Raw genomic sequence first — 23,706 nt, forward strand, 5'->3', positions numbered from 1 at the left:
TAACAGACTGTCTATGGGACCCACTATAGTGGTTGTATTGTATCAGTGAAGACTCAGACTCCTGTTATAACAGACTGTGTCTATGGGACCCACTATAGTGGTTGTATTGTATCAGTGAAGACTCAGACCCCTGTTATAACAGACTGTCTATGGGACCCACTATAGTGGTTGTATTGTATCAGTGAAGACTCGGACTCCTGTTATAACAGACTGTCTATGGGACCCACTATAGTGGTTGTATTGTATCAGTGAAGACTCAGACTCCTGTTATAGCAGTCTGTCTATGGGACCCACTATAGTGGTTGTATTGTATCAGTGAAGACTCAGACTCCGTGTTCTAGTGGATTCCATTCTGTTTTTATTCCAGTTAGATAGTGGATCGTCCTTATTCCCCTATTCTTTAATGTCCTCGATATTAACCTCAGCGTCTTTCACCAGATAGACTGGCAAGCAGACAGACGGACAGGCAGGGAGGGAGGGATGCAGACGGACAGGGAGGAAGGCAGACGGACAGGCCGGCAGGGAGGGAGGCAGACAGATGGACAGGGAGGGAGGCAGATGGACAGGCCGGCAGGGAGGGAGGCAGACAGATGGACAGGGAGGGAGGCAGACGGACAGGCCGGCGGGGAGGGAGGCAGACAGACGGACAGATGGGCCGGCAGACAATCCTACAAAAAAAAAACAGGCTGATACGTCAGTCTCATTCCAACCACACAGTGTGGAGAAAACGTCTTTTAAAACAGCCGCTCTTAACAACAGCATGTTTAGAGTTAGCTAATAGACTGTTAGTTTACACACTTCCTCTGTTCAATTATAACGTGTTTGTGTCTTGTAGAGATACGAGTGTTTTATTTGCGTTTCCTCAGCACCAGATACATGAGTCCACTGATGACAGTCATGGGGAAACTAATCCAGGCCAGGACGTAGGATGAACCATATCCTCCCTTCCTTAGAGACTCCTCCGTAAAACTCTCCCTCTCCGCTGTGTAGATGGATGCTCCGATCATCACACACAGACCTGGGGGAGGAGGAGGAGGAGGTTAGGAACTAGGATAGGAAGGAGGTAGGATACAGAACCCCTCCAACTGACAGGACGTTTAAAACAGGAACACTGGCCTCCTTTACAGCGTCTCACAAATTATTCACACCCCTTGACTTATTCCACATTTTGTTGTGTTACAGCCTGAATTCAACATGGATTAAAACTTTTTATTTTTTATTTTTTATCTCAAACATCTACACACAATACCCCATAATGACATCACAATACCCCATAATGACATCACAATACTCCACAATGACATCACAATACCCCATAATGACATCACAATACCCCATAATGACATCACAATACCCCATAATGACATCACAATACCCCATAATGACATCACAATACTCCACAATGACATCACAATACCCCATAATGACATCACAATACCCCATAATGACATCACAATACTCCACAATGACATCACAATACCCCATAATGACATCACAATACCCCATAATGACATCACAATACCCCATAATGACATCACAATACCCCATAATGACAAAGTGATAATGTGTTTTTAGACATATATTGAAGATGAAATACAGAAATCTCATTTACATAATAATTCATACCCGAGTCAATACATGTTAGAATGAACTTTGGCATTGATTACGGCTGTGAGTCTTTCTGGGTAAGTCTCTAAGAGCTGTGAGTCTTTCTGGGTAGGTCTCTAAGAGCTGTGAGTCTTTCTGGGTCAGTCTAAGAGCTGTGAGTCTTTCTGGGTCAGTCTCTAAGAGCTGTGAGTCTTTCTGGGTACGTCTCTAAGAGCTGTGAGTCTTTCTGGGTCAGTCTCTAAGAGCTGTGAGTCTTTCTGGGTAAGTCTCTAAGAGCTGTGAGTCTTTCAGGGTACGTCTCTAAGAGCTGTGAGTCTTTCAGGGTAAGTCTCTAAGAGCTGTGAGTCTTTCTGGGTCAGTCTCTAAGAGATGCGAGTCTTTCAGGGTAAGTCTCTAAGAGCTGTGAGTCTTTCTGGGTACGTCTCTAAGAGCTGTGAGTCTTTCTGGGTAAGTCTCTAAGAGCTGTGAGTCTTTCTGGGTACGTCTCTAAGAGCTGTGAGTCTTTCTGGGTAACTCTCTAAGAGCTGTGAGTCTTTCTGGATCAGTCTCTAAGAGCTGTGAGTCTTTCTGGGTCAGTCTCTAAGAGATGTGAGTCTTTCTGGATCAGTCTCTAAGAGCTGTGAGTCTTTCTGGGTACGTCTCTAAGAGCTGTGAGTCTTTCTGGATCAGTCTCTAAGAGCTGTGAGTCTTTCTGGGCCAGTCTCTAAGAGCTGTGAGTCTTTCTGGGTAAGTCTCTAAGAGCTGTGAGTCTTTCTGGGTCAGTCTCTAAGAGCTGTGAGTCTTTCTGGATCAGTCTCTAAGAGCTGTGAGTGTTTCTGGGTACGTCTCTAAGAGCTGTGAGTCTTTCTGGGTAAGTCTCTAAGAGCTGTGAGTCTTTCTGGGTACGTCTCTAAGTGCTGTGAGTCTTTCTGGATCAGTCTCTAAGAGCTGTGAGTCTTTCAGGGTATGTCTCTAAGAGATGTGAGTGTCTTCTTGGTAAGCAACTCCAGTGTATATTTGGCCTTGTGTTTTTAGGTTATTGTCCTGCTGAAAGGTGAATTCATCTCCCAGTGTCAGACTGAACCAGGTTTTCCCTCTAGGATTTTGCCTGTGCTTAACTCCATTCTTTTTCTTTTTATCCTAAAAAAACTCCCTAGTCCTTGTAGATGACAAGCATACCCATAACATGATGTAGCCACCACCATGCTTGAAAATAAAAGATGTGTTGGATTTGCCACAAGCAAAGAAAATACAAACATAAAGTTCCTTCTTTCCACTCTGTCAGTTAGGTTAGTATTGAGGAGTAACTACAATGTAGTTTATCCATCCTCAGTGTTCTCCTATCACAGCCATTAAACTCTGTCAGTTAGGTTAGTATTGAGGAGTAACTACAATGTAGTTTATCCATCCTCAGTGTTCTCCTGTCACAGCCATTAAACTCTGTCAGTTAGGTTAGTATTGAGGAGTAACTACAATGTAGTTTATCCATCCTCAGTGTTCTCCTATCACAGCCATTAAACTCTGTCAGTTAGGTTAGTATTGAGGAGTAACTACAATGTTGTTGATCCATCCTCAGTTTTCTCCTATCACAGCCATTAAACTCTGTCAGTTAGGTTAGTATTGTGTAGTAACTATGTAGTTGTTGATCCATCCTCAGTGTTCTCCTGTCACAGCCATTAAACTCTGTCAGTTAGGTTAGTATTGAGGAGTAACTACAATGTAGTTGATCCATCCTCAGTGTTCTCCTATCACAGCCATTAAACTCTGTCAGTTAGGTTAGTATTGAGGAGTAACTATACTGTAGTTGATCCATCCTCAGTGTTCTCCTATCACAGCCATTAAACTCTGTCAGTTAGGTTAGTATTGAGGAGTAACTATACTGTAGTTGATCCATCCTCAGTGTTCTCCTATCACAGCCATTAAACTCTGTCAGTTAGGTTAGTATTGAGGAGTAACTATAATGTTGTTGATCCATCCTCAGTGTTCTCCTGTCACAGCCATTAAACTCTGTCAGTTAGGTTAGTATTGAGGAGTAACTACAATGTTGTTGATCCATCCTCAGTTTTCTCCTATCACAGCCATTAAACTCTGTCAGTTAGGTTAGTATTGAGGAGTAACTACAATGTTGTTGATCCATCCTCAGTTTTCTCCTATCACAGCCATTAAACTCTGTCAGTTAGGTTAGTATTGAGGAGTAACTATGTAGTTGTTGATCCATCCTCAGTGTTCTCCTGTCACAGCCATTAAACTCTGTCAGTTAGGTTAGTATTGAGGAGTAACTACAATGTAGTTTATCCATCCTCAGTGTTCTCCTATCACAGCCATTAAACTCTGTCAGTTAGGTTAGTATTGAGGAGTAACTATAATGTAGTTTATCCATCCTCAGTGTTCTCCTATCACAGCCATTAAACTCTGTCAGTTAGGTTAGTATTGAGGAGTAACTATAATGTTGTTGATCCATCCTCAGTGTTCTCCTGTCACAGCCATTAAACTCTGTCAGTTAGGTTAGTATTGAGGAGTAACTATAATGTTGTTGATCCATCCTCAGTGTTCTCCTGTCACAGCCATTAAACTCTGTCAGTTAGGTTAGTATTGAGGAGTAACTATAATGTTGTTGATCCATCCTCAGTGTTCTCCTGTCACAGCCATTAAACTCTGTCAGTTAGGTTAGTATTGAGGAGTAACTATAATGTTGTTGATCCATCCTCAGTGTTCTCCTGTCACAGCCATTAAACTCTGTCAGTTAGGTTAGTATTGAGGAGTAACTACAATGTAGTTGATCCATCCTCAGTGTTCTCCTGTCACAGCCATTAAACTCTGTCAGTTAGGTTAGTATTGAGGAGTAACTACAATGTAGTTGATCCATCCTCAGTGTTCTCCTATCACAGCCATTAAACTCTGTCAGTTAGGTTAGTATTGAGGAGTAACTACAATGTAGTTGATCCATCCTCAGTGTTCTCCTATCACAGCCATTAAACTCTGTCAGTTAGGTTAGTATTGAGGAGTAACTACAATGTAGTTGATCCATCCTCAGTGTTCTCCTATCACAGCCATTAAACTCTGTCAGTTAGGTTAGTATTGAGGAGTAACTATACTGTAGTTGATCCATCCTCAGTGTTCTCCTGTCACAGCCATTAAACTCTGTCATGTAGTTTAGTTTTGAGGAGTAACTACAATGTTGTTGATCCATCCTCAGTTTTCTCCTGTCACAGCCATTAAACTCTGTCATGTAGTTTAGTTTTGAGGAGTAACTACAATGTTGTTGATCCATCCTCAGTTTTCTCCTGTCACAGCCATTAAACTCTGTCATGTAGTTTAGTTTTGAGGAGTAACTACAATGTTGTTGATCCATCCTCAGTGTTCTCCTATCACAGCCATTAAACTCTGTCAGTTAGGTTAGTATTGAGGAGTAACTATAATGTTGTTGATCCATCCTCAGTTTTCTCCTGTCACAGCCATTAAACTCTGTCATGTAGTTTAGTATTGAGGAGTAACTACAATGTTGTTGATCCATCCTCAGTGTTCTCCTATCACAGCCATTAAACTCTGTCAGTTAGGTTAGTATTGAGGAGTAACTACAATGTTGTTGATCCATCCTCAGTTTTCTCCTGTCACAGCCATTAAAAACTGTCAGTTAGGTTAGTATTGAGGAGTAACTATAATGTTGTTGATCCATCCTCAGTTTTCTCCTGTCACAGCCATTAAACTCTGTCATGTAGTTTAGTTTTGAGGAGTAACTATAATGTTGTTGATCCATCCTCAGTTTTCTCCTGTCACAGCCATTAAACTCTGTCAGTTAGGTTAGTATTGAGGAGTAACTATACTGTAGTTGATCCATCCTCAGTGTTCTCCTGTCACAGCCATTAAACTCTGTAACTGTTTTAAAGGCACCTTTGGCCTCATGCTGAAATCAATGAGCGGTTTCCTTCCTCTCCGGCAACTGAGTTAGAAAGGATGCCTGTATCATTGTAGTGACTGGGTGTATTGACACACCATCCAAAGTGTAATGAATAACTTCACCGTGCTCAAAGACTCTTTTTTTATTATTACCATCTACCAATAGGTAGGTAGCCTAGTGGTTAGAGTGTAGAGGAGGTAGGTTGCCTAGTGGTTAGAGTGTAGAGGAGGTAGGTAGCCTAGTGGTTAGAGTGTAGAGGAGGTAGGTTGCCTAGTGGTTAGAGTGTAGAGGAGGTAGGTTGCCTAGTGGTTAGAGCAGGTAGCCTAGTGGTTACAGTGTAGAGGAGGTAGGTAGCCTAGTGGTTAGAGTGTAGAGGAGGTAGGTAGCCTAGTGGTTAGAGTGTAGAGGAGGTAGGTAGCCTAGTGGTTAGAGTGTAGAGGAGGTAGGTAGCCTAGTGGTTAGAGTGTAGAGGAGGTAGGTAGCCTAGTGGTTAGAGTGTAGAGGAGGTAGGTAGCCTAGTGGTTAGAGTGTAGAGGAGGTAGGTAGCCTAGTGGTTAGAGTGTAGAGGAGGTAGGTTGCCTAGTGGTTAGAGTGTAGAGGAGGTAGGTTGCCTATTGGTTAGAGTGTAGAGGAGGTAGGTACTAATGGTTAGAGTGTAGAGGAGGCAGGTAGCCTAGCGGTTAGAGTGTAGAGGAGGTAGGTAGCCTAGCGGTTAGAGTGTAGAGGAGGTAGGTAGCCTAGTGGTTAGAGTGTAGATGAGGTAGGTTGCCTAGTGGTTAGAGTGTAGAGGAGGTAGGTTGCCTAGTGGTTAGAGTGTAGAGGAGGTACGTTGCCTAGTGGTTAGAGCGTAGAGGAGGTAGGTAGCCTAGTGGTTAGAGCAGGTAGCCTAGTGGTTAGAGTGTAGAGGAGTTAGGTAGCCTAGTGGTTAGAGCATTGGACTAGTCACCGAAAGGTTGCAAGATCGAATCCCCCGAGCCGACCAGGTAACACAGCCCACTGTTCCGAGGCCGTAATTGAAAATAGGAATGAGTTCTTAACCGACTTGCCCAGTTAAAGGTAATGTAAAATAATAAATATGAGTCTTTGTGAGGCTTTGGAAAACCTCCCTGGTCTTTGTGGTTGAATCTGTGTTTGAAATTCACTGCTCGACTGAGGGACCGAACATATGCATGTGTGGGGAACATAGATGAGGTAGTCATTCAGAACTCATGTTAAACACTATTATTGCACACAGAGTGAGTCCATGCAACCATTATGTGACTTGCTTGAATAATTTTGCACGCCCAATTTTTCAGTTTTTGATTTGTTAAAAAAGTTTGAAATATCCAATAAATGTCGTTCCACTTCATGATTGTGTCCCACTTGTTGTTGATTCTTCACAAAAAATACAGTTTTATATCTTTATGTTTGAAGCCTGAAATGTGGCAAAAGGTCGCAAAGTTCAAGGGGGCCGAATACTTTCGCACTGTATTTACATTGACTGCCTACAACGGCCAAACCCGGGACCATTATGGGGGATTGTGGGTAGGCCAGCGACACACCATTTTTAAATTCAGGCTGTAACACAACAAGCTGTCTTTGATTGGTAGATTTAGTATTCCCAGTATTGGTACTCACTAGCCAGTAGCTGGATGATGGCTGTAAAGACAAATCTCTCTCCTTGTTTCAGTCTGAAGAGCTGAAGGATGAACACAAAGAAACCCACGCAGCAGAGGATTGTGGACAGGATCATAGTGGCCTGGACAGCCTGTAGATAGACTAGAGAGAGAGGAGTGTTACAGAGAAAGGGAGAGAGAGAGACACACAGAGAGACACACAGAGAGAGAGAGACACACAGAGAGAGAGAGAGAGACACACAGAGAGAGAGAGAGAGAGAGAGAGACAGAGATACAAGGAGAGAGAGAGACACACAGAGACACACAGAGAGAGAGAGAGAGAGAGACAGAGATACAAGGAGAGAGAGAGAGATGTCTACAAACAGACACACACATCCTTTGTGATAAGTCCTGGTTGCTAGGTTACCTGCGTCAGTGGAAGCGCTGTTCTTGACAGGGAGACATGTTACGTTACAGGAGTACCACAGGTCAGTGTAAATCACGTTGCCTCCTGGAGCAGACGCCACCCACCATGCCTAGACGGAGAGAGGATGTAGCTATAAAATACAGCACCAGTCAACAGTTTGGACACGCCTACTCATTAAACAGTTTGGCCACACCTCCTCATTAAACAGTTTGGCCACACCTACTCATTAAACAGTTTGGCCACACTCCTCATTAAACAGTTTGGACACACCTACTCATTAAACAGTTTGGACACACCTACTCATTAAACAGTTTGGACACACCTACTCATTAAACAGTTTGGACACACCTACTCATTAAACAGTTTGGACACACCTCCTCATTAAACAGTTTGGACACACCTCCTCATTAAACAGTTTGGACACACCCACTCATTAAACAGTTTGGACACACCTACTCATTAAACAGTTTGGACACACCTCCTCATTAAACAGTTTGGACACACCTACTCATTAAACAGTTTGGACACACCTCCTCATTAAACAGTTTGGACACACCTCCTCATTAAACAGTTTGGCCACACCTCCTCATTAAACAGTTTGGACACACCTCCTCATTAAACAGTTTGGACACACCTACTCATTAAACAGTTTGGCCACGCCTACTCATTAAACAGTTTGGACACACCTCCTCATTAAACAGTTTGGACACACCTCCTCATTAAACAGTTTGGCCACACCTCCTCATTAAACAGTTTGGACACACCTCCTCATTAAACAGTTTGGCCACACCTACTCATTAAACAGTTTGGCCACGCCTCCTCATTAAACAGTTTGGCCACACCTCCTCATTAAACAGTTTGGACACACCTCCTCATTAAACAGTTTGGCCACACCTACTCATTAAACAGTTTGGCCACACCTACTCATTAAACAGTTTGGCCACGCCTCCTCATTAAACAGTTTGGCCACACCTCCTCATTAAACAGTTTGGCCACACCTCCTCATTAAACAGTTTGGCCACACCTACTCATTAAACAGTTTGGCCACGCCTACTCATTCCAGGGTTTTTTTCTTTATTTTTACTATGTTCTACATTGTAGAATAATAGTGAAGACATCAGAACTATGAAATAACACATATGGAATCATGTAGTAACCAAAAAAAGTGTTAAATAAATCCAAATATATTTAATATGAGATTCTTTGAGTAGCCACCCGTTGCCTTGATGACAGCTTTGTACACTCTTGGCATTCTCTCAACCAGCTTCATGAGGTAGTCACCTGGAATGCATTTCAATTAGCAGGTGTGCCTTGGAAAAAAAACATTTGAACTTCTTGATGCATTTAAGCCAATCAGTTGTGTTGTGACAAGGTTGGGGGGGTATACAGAAGATAACCCTATTTGGTAAAAGACAGAGTCCATATTATGGCAAGAACAGGTCAAATAAGCACAGAGAAACGATTAGTATAAATCTCACAAGACGCTGTGGAATGTACACTGCCTTCGGAAGGTATTCAGACCCCTTGAATTGTTCCACATTTTGTTACGTTACGGCCTTGTTCTAAAATGGATTAACTTCACAAGGGTAGAGGGCAGCATTCGGAGTTTTGGATGAAAAAGGGTAGCACAAATTAAACTGCCTGCTACTCAGGCCCAGAAGCTAGGATATGCATATAATTAGTAGATATGGATAGAAAACACTCTAAAGTTTCCAAAAACTGTTAAAATAATGTCTGTGAGTGTAACAGAACTGATATGGCAGGCAAAAACCTGAGGGAAATCCAACCAGGAAGTGCTATTATTTTGAAAGGCTGTTTTTCCATTGAAAGCCTATCCACCATACAAAGACTTAGGACCCAGATCACGATCTCTATGGCTTCTTCTACATGTGGCCAGTCGTTAGGCATTGTTTCAGGCTTTTACTCTGAAAAATGAGGGAGATACAGAGCTTTCAATGAGAGGACAGTGGAGATTTCCAGACATGAGTCCTGCGCGTAATCGGGACCTCGCTTTCAATGGGAGGACAGTGGAGATTTCCAGACATGAGTCCTGCGCGTGATCGGGACCTCGCTTTCAATGAAAGGACAGTGGAGATTTCCAGACATGAGTCCTGCGCGTGATCGGGACCTCGCTTTCAATGAGAGGACAGTGGAGATTTCCAGACATGAGTCCTGCGCGTGATCGGGACCTCGCTTTCAATGAAAGGACAGTGGAGATTTCCAGACATGAGTCCTGCGCGTGATCGGGACCTCGCTTTCAATGAAAGGACAGTGGAGATTTCCAGACATGAGTCCTGCGCGTGATCGGGACCTCGCTTTCAATGAGAGGACAGTGGAGATTTCCAGACATGAGTCCTGCGCGTGATCGGGACCTCGCTTTCAATGAGAGGACAGTGGAGATTTCCAGACATGAGTCCTGCGCGTGATCGGGACCTCGCTTTCAATGAAAGGACAGTGGAGATTTCCAGACATGAGTCCTGCGCGTGATCGGGACCTCGCTTTCAATGAGAGGACAGTGGAGATTTCCAGACATGAGTCCTGCGCGTGATCGGGACCTCGCTTTCAATGAGAGGACAGTGGAGATTTCCAGACATGAGTCCTGCGCGTGATCGGGACCTCGCTTTCAATGAGAGGACAGTGGAGATTTCCAGACATGAGTCCTGCGCGTGATCGGGACCTCGCTTTCAATGAAAGGACAGTGGAGATTTCCAGACATGAGTCCTGCGCGTGATCGGGACCTCGCTTTCAATGAGAGGACAGTGGAGATTTCCAGACATGAGTCCTGCGCGTGATCGGGACCTCGCTTTCAATGAGAGGACAGTGGAGATTTCCAGACATGAGTCCTGCGCGTGATCGGGACCTCGCTTTCAATGAGAGGACAGTGGAGATTTCCAGACATGAGTCCTGCGCGTGATCGGGACCTCGCTTTCAATGAGAGGACAGTGGAGATTTCCAGACATGAGTCCTGCGCGTGATCGGGACCTCGCTTTCAATGAGAGGACAGTGGAGATTTCCAGACATGAGTCCTGCGCGTGATCGGGACCTCGCTTTCAATGAGAGGACAGTGGAGATTTCCAGACATGAGTCCTGCGCGTGATCGGGACCTCGCTTTCAATGAAAGGACAGTGGAGATTTCCAGACATGAGTCCAGCGGTCGGGAACGCGCCTTTCTTGTTTCTCCTTTTCTATTGACGAAGCTTTTGTCCGGTTGAAATATTATTGATTATTTATGACAAAAACAATCTGAGGATTGATTATAAACATCGTTTGACATGTTTCTACAAACTTTTATTGTACTTAAAAAAAATAACTTTTCATCTGGACTTAGTGGCCGCGCATTTGTGCATTCGGATTACTGGACTAAACGCACAAACAAAAAAGGAGGTTTTTAGTCATAAAGAGGGACTTTTACTCTGAGAAATGAGGGAGATACAGAGCTTTCGGGTCAAAAATAACATATATTGTCTAACATGGAGACCTGGGAGTGCCACCAGATGAAGATCATCAAAGGTAAGTGATTATTTTAAAATCGCTATTTCTAACTATTGTGATCCCTCTCCTTGGCTGGAAAATGGCTGTATGGTACATGGTAAAACCGTTTTGAAACCTAACACAGCGGCTGGATTTACAACAAGTTCATCTTTAAAATGGTGTATAATACTTGTATGTTTGAGGAATTTTAATTATGGGATTTCTGTTGTTTTGAAATTTGGCGCCCTGCAATTTCACTGGCTGTTGTCGAGGTGGGACGCTACCGTCCCTCTTGTACCAGAGAGAGGCTTTTTACCTCAAATATTTCTGTTGTTCATTTTTAATACATTTGGTGAAATTTAGAAAATTCCTGTTTTCACTGTCATTACATGGTATTGTGATATCATTACGGGGTATTGTGATGTCATTATGGGGTATTGTGATGTCATTATGGGGTATTGTGATATCATTACGGGGTATTGTGATGTCATTATGGGGTATTGTGATGTCATTATGGGGTATTGTGATATTTATATGGGGTATTGTGATATCATTATGGGGTATTGTGATGTCATTATGGGGTATTGTGATGTCATTATGGGGTATTGTGTGTAGATTGATGAGAGAGGGATCAATCCATTTTAGAATAAGGCTGTAACGTAACAATGTGGGGGAAATAGTCTGAATGTTTAAGTGACGTTTGGACAAAGAGCTGGGTTTGGTACTGTACATTGTTGATGGTGCTGATGAAGAGGAGGATGACTGAGATGACGTGGAAGAGGAGGATGAAGGTTAAAATCACCAACATGTCTGTCTGTTACACGGGAACCTAGAGAGAGAGAGAGAGAGAGAGAGAGAGAGAGATTATATAGTTCACAATAACTCCTTGTGTGAACTACAACAGGATACATTCCTGTGCTGCGGTAGACGGGTCTGTTGTGAACTAGACGGGTCTGTTGTGAACTAGACAGGTCTGTTGTGAACTAGATGGGTCTGTTGTGAACTAGACAGGTCTGTTGTGAACTAGATGGGTCTGTTGTGAACTAGACAGGTCTGTTGTGAACTAGATGGGTCTGTTGTGAACTAGATGGGTCTGTTGTGAACTAGACGGGTCTGTTGTGAAGGCTGTCCAGTACCACGCAAGGTTAATAACCTCAGCGGATGGATTTGTCATTCAGCACTAATCCTAATGCTAAGAGGAAACTACAGCTAAAGCTTTCCTCTCTGTGTCACATTTGAGACAATCAACAGATCATTAATGATGACTGAGGAGCCAATCAGATCATTAAGGATGACTGAGGAGCCAATCAGATCATTAATGATGACTGAGGAGCCAATTAGATCATTAATGATGACTGAGGAGCCAATCAGATCATTAATGATGACTGAGGAGCCAATCAGATCATTAAGGATGACTGAGGAGCCAATCAGATCATTAAGGATGACTGAGGAGCCAATCAGATCATTAATGATGACTGAGGAGCCAATCAGATCATTAAGGATGACTGAGGAGCCAATCAGATCATTAATGATGACTGAGGAGCCAATCAGATCATTAAGGATGACTGAGGAGCCAATCAGATCATTAATGATGACTGAGGAGCCAATCAACAGATGAGTAATGATGACTGAGGAGCCAGTCAACAGATGAGTAATGATGACTGAGGAGCCAATCAACAGATGAGTAATGATGACTGAGGAGCCAATCAACAGATGAGTAATGATGACTGAGGAGCCAATCAACAGCTGAGTAATGATGACTAAGGAGCCAATCAACAGATGAGTAATGATGACTGAGGAGCCAATCAACAGATGAGTAACGATGACTGAGAAGCCAATCAACAGCTGAGTAATGATGACTGAGGAGCCAATCAACAGATGAGTAACGATGACTGAGAAGCCAATCAACAGCTGAGTAATGATGACTGAGGAGCCAATCAACAGATGAGTAACGATGACTGAGGAGCCAATCAGATCATTAATGATGACTGAGATGAGTAATGGGTTTCTCCAGGTTCATCTCTCTGTGGGGGATGGCTTTGTTATGGAAGGGTTGGGAATATTGGAGAAGATGCCAGAGCTGTTAGAGTTAATAAAGAATAACCAATTGGAATATCTCTCTCCTACTCTAACTCAGTAGTTGGCATCAAAGCCATCAAATCATCCTAATAGACGATGTTAGATGTAGGGCCCCGACCCAGTTCCCTCTTTTAGTGGAAAATGCTGACTTAGATTTCACTTTTAATGTACTTTCTTCTCTTTTTTATATAACACAGTCCTTAGATCTCTCGCTCTCGCTCACACACACACACACACACACACACACACACACACACACACCATGGAACAAAATTCAGCCATGGAACAAATGATGGAAGCGAGAGGACAGAGCTTCCAACACCACTAAGCTCCTTCCCTCTTCCACGTGTAGAACTGTTGAGTCTTCTGTTTGAAGCTCTTTACCTCCTCCTCCTCCTGGTCTTCATCTCCCCCTCCTCGTCTTCACCTCCTCCTCCTCCTCCTGGTCTTCACCTCCTCCTGGTCTCTAGGTCTTCACCTCCTCCTCCTCCTGGTCTTCACCACCTCCTGGTCTTCACCTCCACCTCCTCTCTAGGTCTTCACCTTCACCTCCTCTCTAGGTCTTCACCACCTCCTGGTCTTCACCTCCTCCTCCTGGTCTTCACCACCACCACCTCCTCCTGGTCTTCACCTCCACCTCCTCCTGGTCTTCACCTTCACCTGGTCTTCTCCTCCTCCTGGTCTCTAGGTCTTCTCCTCCTCCTCCTCCTCCTGGTCTTCTCCTCCTCCTCCTCCTGGTCTTCACCTCCTCCTGGTCTTCACCTTCTCCTGGTCTTCACCTCCTCCTCCTCCTGGTCTTCACCACCTCCTCCTCCTCCTGGTCTTCACCACCTCCTCCTTCTCCTGGTCTTCACCACCACCTCCTCCTCCTGGTCTTCACCACCTCCTCCTCCTCCACCTCCTCCTGGATTTCACCACCACGTTTAGCAGTAAAAACAAACATGCCCCGCGTTTAGCAGTAAAAGTCGTATTCTTTCATGGGTTATTTGATTTCGTTTATTTATTTTGTTTCAGACATAAATACTGAACGTGAATCCGGTGTGTTTAGAGCCAACCTTTAGAAAGCCATACCCAGGCTAGCATCTGTTGTTCAGCTGAGACACAGACCCTGCAGGACACGGACACACACACATCCTCAGTCCTGCTGGGTTCAAAGGCTTCCCTCTGACTCTGGAATCCCAAAATGACTACCGGGGGGAAGACGTTCAACCGTCCTTAGTGTGTGTGTGTGTGTGTGTGTATATTCCTGGGGGGACAAGCGGCAGATCTGAGAAATGACTACCACGTATATCTACCAATTGGCGCGGGCACCTAGAACAGTCTGCAGCACCCTACTAGTATATCAACCAATTGGCGCGGGCACCTAGAACAGTCTGCAGCACCCTACTAGTATATCAACCAATTGGCGCGGGCACCTAGAACAGTCTGCAGCACCCTACTAGAATCTGAAGTCAAATTGATGATCTGGTGCTTCTGTCCCCAACCAAGGAGGGCCTACAGCAGCACCTAGATCTTCTGCACAGATTCTGTCAGACCTGGGCCCTGACAGTAAATCTCAGTAAGACCAAAATAATATCAAATATCCTCCCTGTACAACGTAGAACACCAAATAATGCACGCAGAGCAGAATTAGGATGATTCCCGCTAATGATCAAAATCCAGAAAAGAGCTGTTAAATTCTACAACCACCTAAAAGGAAGCGATTCCCAAACCTTCCATAACAAAGCCATCACCTACAGAGAGATGAACCTGGAGAAGAGTCCCCTAAGCAAGCTGGTCCTGGGGGTCTGTTCACAAACACAAACACACCCTACAGAGCCCCAGGACAGCAACACAATTAGACCCAACCAAATCATGAGAAAACAAAAAGATAATTACTTGACACATTAGAAAGAATTAACAAAAAAACTGAGCAAACTAGAATGCTATTTGGCCCTAAACAGAGAGTACACAGTGGCAGAATACCTGACCACTGTGACTGACCCTAAACAGAGAGTGGCAGAATACCTGACCACTGTGACTGACCCTAAACAGAGAGGACACAGCGGCAGAATACCTGACCACTGTGACTGACCCTAAACAGAGAGGACACAGTGGCAGAATACCTGACCACTGTGACTGACCCTAAACAGAGAGTACACAGTGGCAGAATACCTGACCACTGTGACTGACCCTAAACAGAGAGTACACAGTGGCAGAATACCTGACCACTGTGACTGACCCTAAACAGAGAGGACACAGCGGCAGAATACCTGACCACTGTGACTGACCCTAAACAGAGAGTGGCAGAATACCTGACCACTGTGACTGACCCTAAACAGAGAGTACACAGTGGCAGAATACCTGACCACTGTGACTGACCCTAAACAGAGAGGACACAGTGGCAGAATACCTGACCACTGTGACTGACCCTAAACAGAGAGGACACAGTGGCAGAATACCTGACCACTGTGACTGACCCTAAACAGAGAGGACACAGTGGCAGAATACCTGACCACTGTGACTGACCCTGAACAGAGAGTACACAGTGGCAGAATACCTGACCACTGTGACTGACCCTAAACAGAGAGTGGCAGAATACCTGACCACTGTGACTGACCCTAAACAGAGAGGACACAGTGGCAGAATACCTGACCACTGTGACTGACCCTAAACAGAGAGTACACAGTGGCAGAATACCTGACCACTGTGACTGACCCTAAACAGAGAGTACACAGTGGCAGAATACCTGACCACTGTGACTGACCCTAAACAGAGAGGACACAGCGGCAGAATACCTGACCACTGTGACTGACCCTAAACAGAGAGTACACAGTGGCAGAATACCTGACCACTGTGACTGACCCTAAACAGAGAGTACACAGTGGCAGAATACCTGACCACTGTGACTGACCCTAAACAGAGAGTACACAGTAGCAGAATACCTGACCACTCTGACTGACCCTAAACAGAGAGTACACAGCGGCAGAATACCTGACCACTGTGACTGACCCTAAACAGAGAGGACACAGTGGCAGAATACCTGACCACTGTGACTGACCCTAAACAGAGAGGACACAGTGGCAGAATACCTGACCACTGTGACTGACCCTAAACAGAGAGTACACAGTGGCAGAATACCTGACATCTGTGACTGACCCTACACAGAGAGTACACAGTGGCAGAATACCTGACCACTGTGACTGACCCTAAACAGAGAGTACACAGTGGCAGAATACCTGACCACTGTGACTGACCCTAAACAGAGAGTACACAGTGGCAGAATACCTGACATCTGTGACTGACCCTAAACAGAGAGTACACAGTGGCAGAATACCTGACCACTGTGACTGACCCTAAACAGAGAGGACACAGTGGCAGAATACCTGACCACTGTGACTGACCCTAAACAGAGAGTGGCAGAATACCTGACCACTGTGACTGACCCTAAACAGAGAGGACACAGTGGCAGAATACCTGACCACTGTGACTGACCCTAAACAGAGAGGACACAGTGGCAGAATACCTGACCACTCTGACTGACCCTAAACAGAGAGTACACAGCGACAGAATACCTGACCACTGTGACTGACCCTAAACAGAGAGGACACAGTGGCAGAATACCTGACCACTGTGACTGACCCTAAACAGAGAGGACACAGTGGCAGAATACCTGACCACTGTGACTAACCCTAAACAGAGAGGACACAGTGGCAGAATACCTGACCACTGTGACTGACCCTAAACAGAGAGGACACAGTGGCAGAATACCTGACCACTGTGACTGACCCTAAACAGAGAGGACACAGTGGCAGAATACCTGACCACTGTGACTGACCCTAAACAGAGAGTGGCAGAATACCTGACCACTGTGACTGACCCTAAACAGAGAGGACACAGTGGCAGAATACCTGACCACTGTGACTGACCCTAAACAGAGAGGACACAGTGGCAGAATACCTGACCACTGTGACTGACCCTAAACAGAGAGGACACAGTGGCAGAATACCTGACCACTGTGACTGACCCTAAACAGAGAGGACACAGCGGCAGAATACCTGACCACTGTGACTGACCCTAAACAGAGAGTGGCAGAATACCTGACCACTGTGACTGACACTAAACAGAGAGTACACAGTGGCAGAATACCTGACCACTGTGACTGACCCTAAACAGAGAGTACACAGTGGCAGAATACCTGACCACTCGGACTGACCCTAAACAGAGAGTACACAGCGGCAGAATACCTGACCACTGTGACTGACCCTAAACAGAGAGGACACAGTGGCAGAATACCTGACCACTGTGACTGACCCTAAACAGAGAGGACACAGTGGCAGAATACCTGACCACTGTGACTGACCCTAAACAGAGAGGACACAGTGGCAGAATACCTGACCACTGTGACTGACCCTAAACAGAGAGTACACAGTGGCAGAATACCTGACCACTGTGACTGACCCTAAACAGAGAGAACACAGTGGCAGAATACCTGACCACTGTGACTGACCCTAAACAGAGAGTACACAGTGGCAGAATACCTGACATCTGTGACTGACCCTACACAGAGAGTACACAGTGGCAGAATACCTGACCACTGTGACTGACCCTAAACAGAGAGTACACAGTGGCAGAATACCTGACCACTGTGACTGACCCTAAACAGAGAGTACACAGTGGCAGAATACCTGACCACTGTGACTGACCCTAAACAGAGAGGACACAGTGGCAGAATACCTGACCACTGTGACTGACCCTAAACAGAGAGTACACAGTGGCAGAATACCTGACATCTGTGACTGACCCTACACAGAGAGTACACAGTGGCAGAATACCTGACCACTGTGACTGACCCTAAACAGAGAGTACACAGTGGCAGAATACCTGACCACTGTGACTGACCCTAAACAGAGAGTACACAGTGGCAGAATACCTGACATCTGTGACTGACCCTAAACAGAGAGTACACAGTGGCAGAATACCTGACCACTGTGACTGACCCTAAACAGAGAGGACACAGTGGCAGAATACCTGACCACTGTGACTGACCCTAAACAGAGAGTGGCAGAATACCTGACCACTGTGACTGACCCTAAACAGAGAGGACACAGTGGCAGAATACCTGACCACTCTGACTGACCCTAAACAGAGAGTACACAGCGGCAGAATACCTGACCACTGTGACTGACCCTAAACAGAGAGTACACAGCGACAGAATACCTGACCACTGTGACTGACCCTAAACAGAGAGGACACAGTGGCAGAATACCTGACCACTGTGACTGACCCTAAACAGAGAGTACACAGTGGCAGAATACCTGACATCTGTGACTGACCCTAAACAGAGAGTACACAGTGGCAGAATACCTGACCACTGTGACTGACCCTAAACAGAGAGGACACAGTGGCAGAATACCTGACCACTGTGACTGACCCTAAACAGAGAGTGGCAGAATACCTGACCACTGTGACTGACCCTAAACAGAGAGGACACAGTGGCAGAATACCTGACCACTGTGACTGACCCTAAACAGAGAGGACACAGTGGCAGAATACCTGACCACTGTGACTGACCCTAAACAGAGAGGACACAGTGGCAGAATACCTGACCACTGTGACTGACCCTAAACAGAGAGGACACAGTGGCAGAATACCTGACCACTGTGACTGACCCTAAACAGAGAGGACACAGCGGCAGAATACCTGACCACTGTGACTGACCCTAAACAGAGAGTGGCAGAATACCTGACCACTGTGACTGACCCTAAACAGAGAGGACACAGTGGCAGAATACCTGACCACTGTGACTGACCCTAAACAGAGAGGACACAGTGGCAGAATACCTGACCACTGTGACTGACCCTAAACAGAGAGGACACAGTGGCAGAATACCTGACCACTGTGACTGACCCTAAACAGAGAGTGGCAGAATACCTGACCACTGTGACTGACCCTAAACAGAGAGGACACAGTGGCAGAATACCTGACCACTGTGACTGACCCTAAACAGAGAGGACACAGTGGCAGAATACCTGACCACTGTGACTGACCCTAAACAGAGAGGACACAGTGGCAGAATACCTGACCACTGTGACTGACCCTAAACAGAGAGGACACAGCGGCAGAATACCTGACCACTGTGACTGACCCTAAACAGAGAGTGGCAGAATACCTGACCACTGTGACTGACCCTAAACAGAGAGTACACAGTGGCAGAATACCTGACCACTGTGACTGACCCTAAACAGAGAGTACACAGTGGCAGAATACCTGACCACTCGGACTGACCCTAAACAGAGAGTACACAGCGGCAGAATACCTGACCACTGTGACTGACCCTAAACAGAGAGGACACAGTGGCAGAATACCTGACCACTGTGACTGACCCTAAACAGAGAGGACACAGTGGCAGAATACCTGACCACTGTGACTGACCCTAAACAGAGAGGACACAGTGGCAGAATACCTGACCACTGTGACTGACCCTAAACAGAGAGTACACAGTGGCAGAATACCTGACATCTGTGACTGACCCTACACAGAGAGTACACAGTGGCAGAATACCTGACCACTGTGACTGACCCTAAACAGAGAGTACACAGTGGCAGAATACCTGACCACTGTGACTGACCCTAAACAGAGAGTACACAGTGGCAGAATACCTGACCACTGTGACTGACCCTAAACAGAGAGGACACAGTGGCAGAATACCTGACCACTGTGACTGACCCTAAACAGAGAGTACACAGTGGCAGAATACCTGACATCTGTGACTGACCCTACACAGAGAGTACACAGTGGCAGAATACCTGACCACTGTGACTGACCCTAAACAGAGAGTACACAGTGGCAGAATACCTGACCACTGTGACTGACCCTAAACAGAGAGTACACAGTGGCAGAATACCTGACATCTGTGACTGACCCTAAACAGAGAGTACACAGTGGCAGAATACCTGACCACTGTGACTGACCCTAAACAGAGAGGACACAGTGGCAGAATACCTGACCACTGTGACTGACCCTAAACAGAGAGTGGCAGAATACCTGACCACTGTGACTGACCCTAAACAGAGAGGACACAGTGGCAGAATACCTGACCACTCTGACTGACCCTAAACAGAGAGTACACAGCGGCAGAATACCTGACCACTGTGACTGACCCTAAACAGAGAGTACACAGCGACAGAATACCTGACCACTGTGACTGACCCTAAACAGAGAGGACACAGTGGCAGAATACCTGACCACTGTGACTGACCCTAAACAGAGAGTACACAGTGGCAGAATACCTGACATTTGTGACTGACCCTAAACAGAGAGTACACAGTGGCAGAATACCTGACCACTGTGACTGACCCTAAACAGAGAGGACACAGTGGCAGAATACCTGACCACTGTGACTGACCCTAAACAGAGAGTGGCAGAATACCTGACCACTGTGACTGACCCTAAACAGAGAGGACACAGTGGCAGAATACCTGACCACTGTGACTGACCCTAAACAGAGAGGACACAGTGGCAGAATACCTGACCACTGTGACTGACCCTAAACAGAGAGGACACAGTGGCAGAATACCTGACCACTGTGACTGACCCTAAACAGAGAGGACACAGTGGCAGAATACCTGACCACTGTGACTGACCCTAAACAGAGAGGACACAGCGGCAGAATACCTGACCACTGTGACTGACCCTAAACAGAGAGTGGCAGAATACCTGACCACTGTGACTGACCCTAAACAGAGAGTACACAGTGGCAGAATACCTGACCACTGTGACTGACCCTAAACAGAGAGTACACAGTGGCAGAATACCTGACCACTCTGACTGACCTAAACAGAGAGTACACAGCGGCAGAATACCTGACCACTGTGACTGACCCTAAACAGAGAGGACACAGTGGCAGAATACCTGACCACTGTGACTGACCCTAAACAGAGAGGACACAGTGGCAGAATACCTGACCACTGTGACTGACCCTAAACAGAGAGGACACAGTGGCAGAATACCTGACCACTGTGACTGACCCTAAACAGAGAGTACACAGTGGCAGAATACCTGACCACTGTGACTGACCCTAAACAGAGAGTGGCAGAATACCTGACCACTGTGACTGACCCTAAACAGAGAGTACTCTAGGGCCACTGTGACTGACCCTAAACAGAGAGTGGCAGAATACCTGACCACTGTGACTGACCCTGAACAGAGAGGACACAGCGGCAGACCAGCTGACAGTATCAGTGTGTGTGTGTGTGTGTGTGTGTGTGTGTGTGTGTGTGTGTGTGTGTGTGTGTGTGTGTGTGTGTGTGTGTGTGTGTGTGTCTGTGTGTGTGTGTGTGTGTGTGTGTGTGTGTGTGTGTGGCAGAATACCTGGCCACTGTGACTGACCCTAAACAGAGAGGACACAGTGGCAGAATACCTGACCACTGTGACTGACCCTAAACAGAGAGGACACAGTGGCAGAATACCTGACCACTGTGACTGACCCTAAACAGAGAGGACACAGTGGCAGAATACCTGACCACTGTGACTGACCCTAAACAGAGAGGACACAGTGGCAGAATACCTGACCACTGTGACTGACCCTAAACAGAGAGTACACAGTGGCAGAATACCTGACCACTGTGACTGACCCTGAACAGAGAGTACACAGTGGCAGAATACCTGACCACTGTGACTGACCCTAAACAGAGAGTGGCAGAATACCTGACCACTGTGACTGACCCTGAACAGAGAGGACACAGTGGCAGACCAGCTGACAGTATCAGTGTGTGTGTGTGTGTGTGTGTGTGTGTGTGTGTGTGTGTGTGTGTGTGTGTGTGTGTGTGTCCAGCTTCATGCTTTATAGCATTGGTAATGTTATAGCCATATGCTGCTACTGCTGCCAGTGTGTGTGTGTGTGTGTGTGTGTGTGTTTTCCTCTCTGCACTAGTAGCAGCTTTCATGGTTCATTCAATATCAGCTGGGAGACACACACACACACACACACACACTGCTGAAACGACTTCTCTCGTAACAAGAGAAGCAACCGCGAGAAGGCTCTGCCAGACTCATTGACGACAGATGAGTGACATTCTTTCACCAAATGTGTTCTTAAAATCCCCCCCTCCCTCAGTGGGATACGCTTCCCCTAATAACGGTCAAGACAAAGGTTTCCCCCATCAGGAGACCAGGGTTCAGATCCCCCCCCAACCAGGAGACCAGTGTTCGGACCCCCCCCCCCCCCATCAAGAGACCATGGTTCAGACCCCCCCCCCATCAGGAGACCAGGGTTCAGATCCCCCCCCCCCCCATCAGGAGACCAGGGTTCAGATCCCCCCCCCCCCGTTCCCCATCAGGAGACCAGGGTTCAGATCCCCCCCCCCCCCCCCATCAGGAGACCAGGGTTCAGATCCCCCCCCCCCCCCCCCATCAGGAGACCAGGGTTCAGATCCCTCCCCCCCCGTTCCCCATCAGGAGACCAGGGTTCAGAGCCCCCCCCCCTGTTTCCCCATCAGGAGACCAGGGTTCAGATCCCTCCCCCCCCGTTGCCCATCAGGAGACCAGGGTTCAGATCCCCCCCCCGTTCCCCCGTTCCCCATCAGGAGACCAGGGTTCAGAATCCTCCCACCCGTTTCCCATCAGGAGACCAGGGTTCAGATCCCCCCCCCCCCCCTTTACCCATCAGGAGACCAGGGTTCAGATCCCTCCCCCCCGTTCCCCATCAGGAGACCAGGGTTCAGATCCCTCCCCCCCGTCCCCATCAGGTGACCAGGGTTCAGATCCCTCCCCCCCGTTCCCCATCAGGAGACCAGGGTTCAGATCCCTCCCCCCCCCGTCCCCATCAGGTGACCAGTGTTCAGATCCCCCCCCCCCCCCCCCGTTACCCATCAGGAGACCAGGGTTCAGATCCCTCCCCCCCGTTCCCCATCAGTAGACCAGGGTTCAGATCCCTCACCCCCCGTTCCCCATCAGGTGACCAGGGATCAGATCCCTCCCCCCCCGTTCCCCATCAGGAGACCAGGGTTCAGATCCCTCCCCCCCCTGTTCCCCATCAGGAGACCAGGGTTCAGAGCCCCCCCCCCCTGTTCCTCATCAGGAGACCAGGGTTCAGATCCCCCCCCCCCCCCCAATCCCCATCAGGAGACCAGGGTTCAGATCCCTCACCCCCCGTCCCCCATCAGGTGACCAGGGTTCAGATCCCTCCCCCCCGTTCCCCATCAGGTGACCAGGGTTCAGATCCCCCCCCCCCCCGTTACCCATCAGGAGACCAGGGTTCAGATCCCCCCCCCCCCCGTTCCCATCAGGAGACCAGGGTTCAGATCCCTCCCCCCGTTACCCATCAGGAGACCAGGGTTCAGATCCCTCCCCCCCCGATCCCCATCAGGTGACTAGGGTTCAGATCCCCCCCCCCCGTTACCCATCAGGAGACCAGGTTTCAGATCCCTCCCCCCCGTTCCCCATCAGGAGACCAGGGTTCAGATCCCTCCCCCCCGTTTCCCATCAGGTGACCAGGGTTCAGATCCCTCCCCCCCGTTTCCCATCAGGAGACCAGGGTTCAGATCCCTCCCCCCCCCGTCCCCATCAGGTGACCAGTGTTCAGATCCCCCGCCCCCCCCGTTACCCATTAGGAGACCAGGGTTCAGATCCCTCCCCCACTTTCCCCATCAGGAGACCAGGGTTCAGAT

General features: G+C 47.1%; 1 protein-coding gene across 1 annotated transcript in view; it reads right to left on the reverse strand.

The window, feature by feature from the left end:
* Positions 1-335: 335 nt before the first annotated feature.
* The window catches only part of emp2 (epithelial membrane protein 2), a 29,660-nt gene continuing 6,289 nt past the window's right edge, over positions 336-23,706 (reverse strand). Inside the window, exons 2-5 of the mRNA XM_031820317.1 lie at positions 11,709-11,807; positions 7,508-7,616; positions 7,103-7,243; positions 336-1,018 (exon numbers count right to left, since the gene is read on the reverse strand). Of these exons, the coding sequence (XP_031676177.1) occupies positions 849-1,018; positions 7,103-7,243; positions 7,508-7,616; positions 11,709-11,786 (498 nt within the window). The 5' untranslated portion in view covers positions 11,787-11,807 and the 3' untranslated portion in view covers positions 336-848. The remainder of the gene's footprint in view (positions 1,019-7,102; positions 7,244-7,507; positions 7,617-11,708; positions 11,808-23,706) is intronic.

Source organism: Oncorhynchus kisutch, unplaced genomic scaffold, assembly GCF_002021735.2.
Source record: "Oncorhynchus kisutch isolate 150728-3 unplaced genomic scaffold, Okis_V2 scaffold3238, whole genome shotgun sequence".
NCBI classification, from domain to species: Eukaryota; Metazoa; Chordata; class Actinopteri; order Salmoniformes; family Salmonidae; genus Oncorhynchus; species Oncorhynchus kisutch.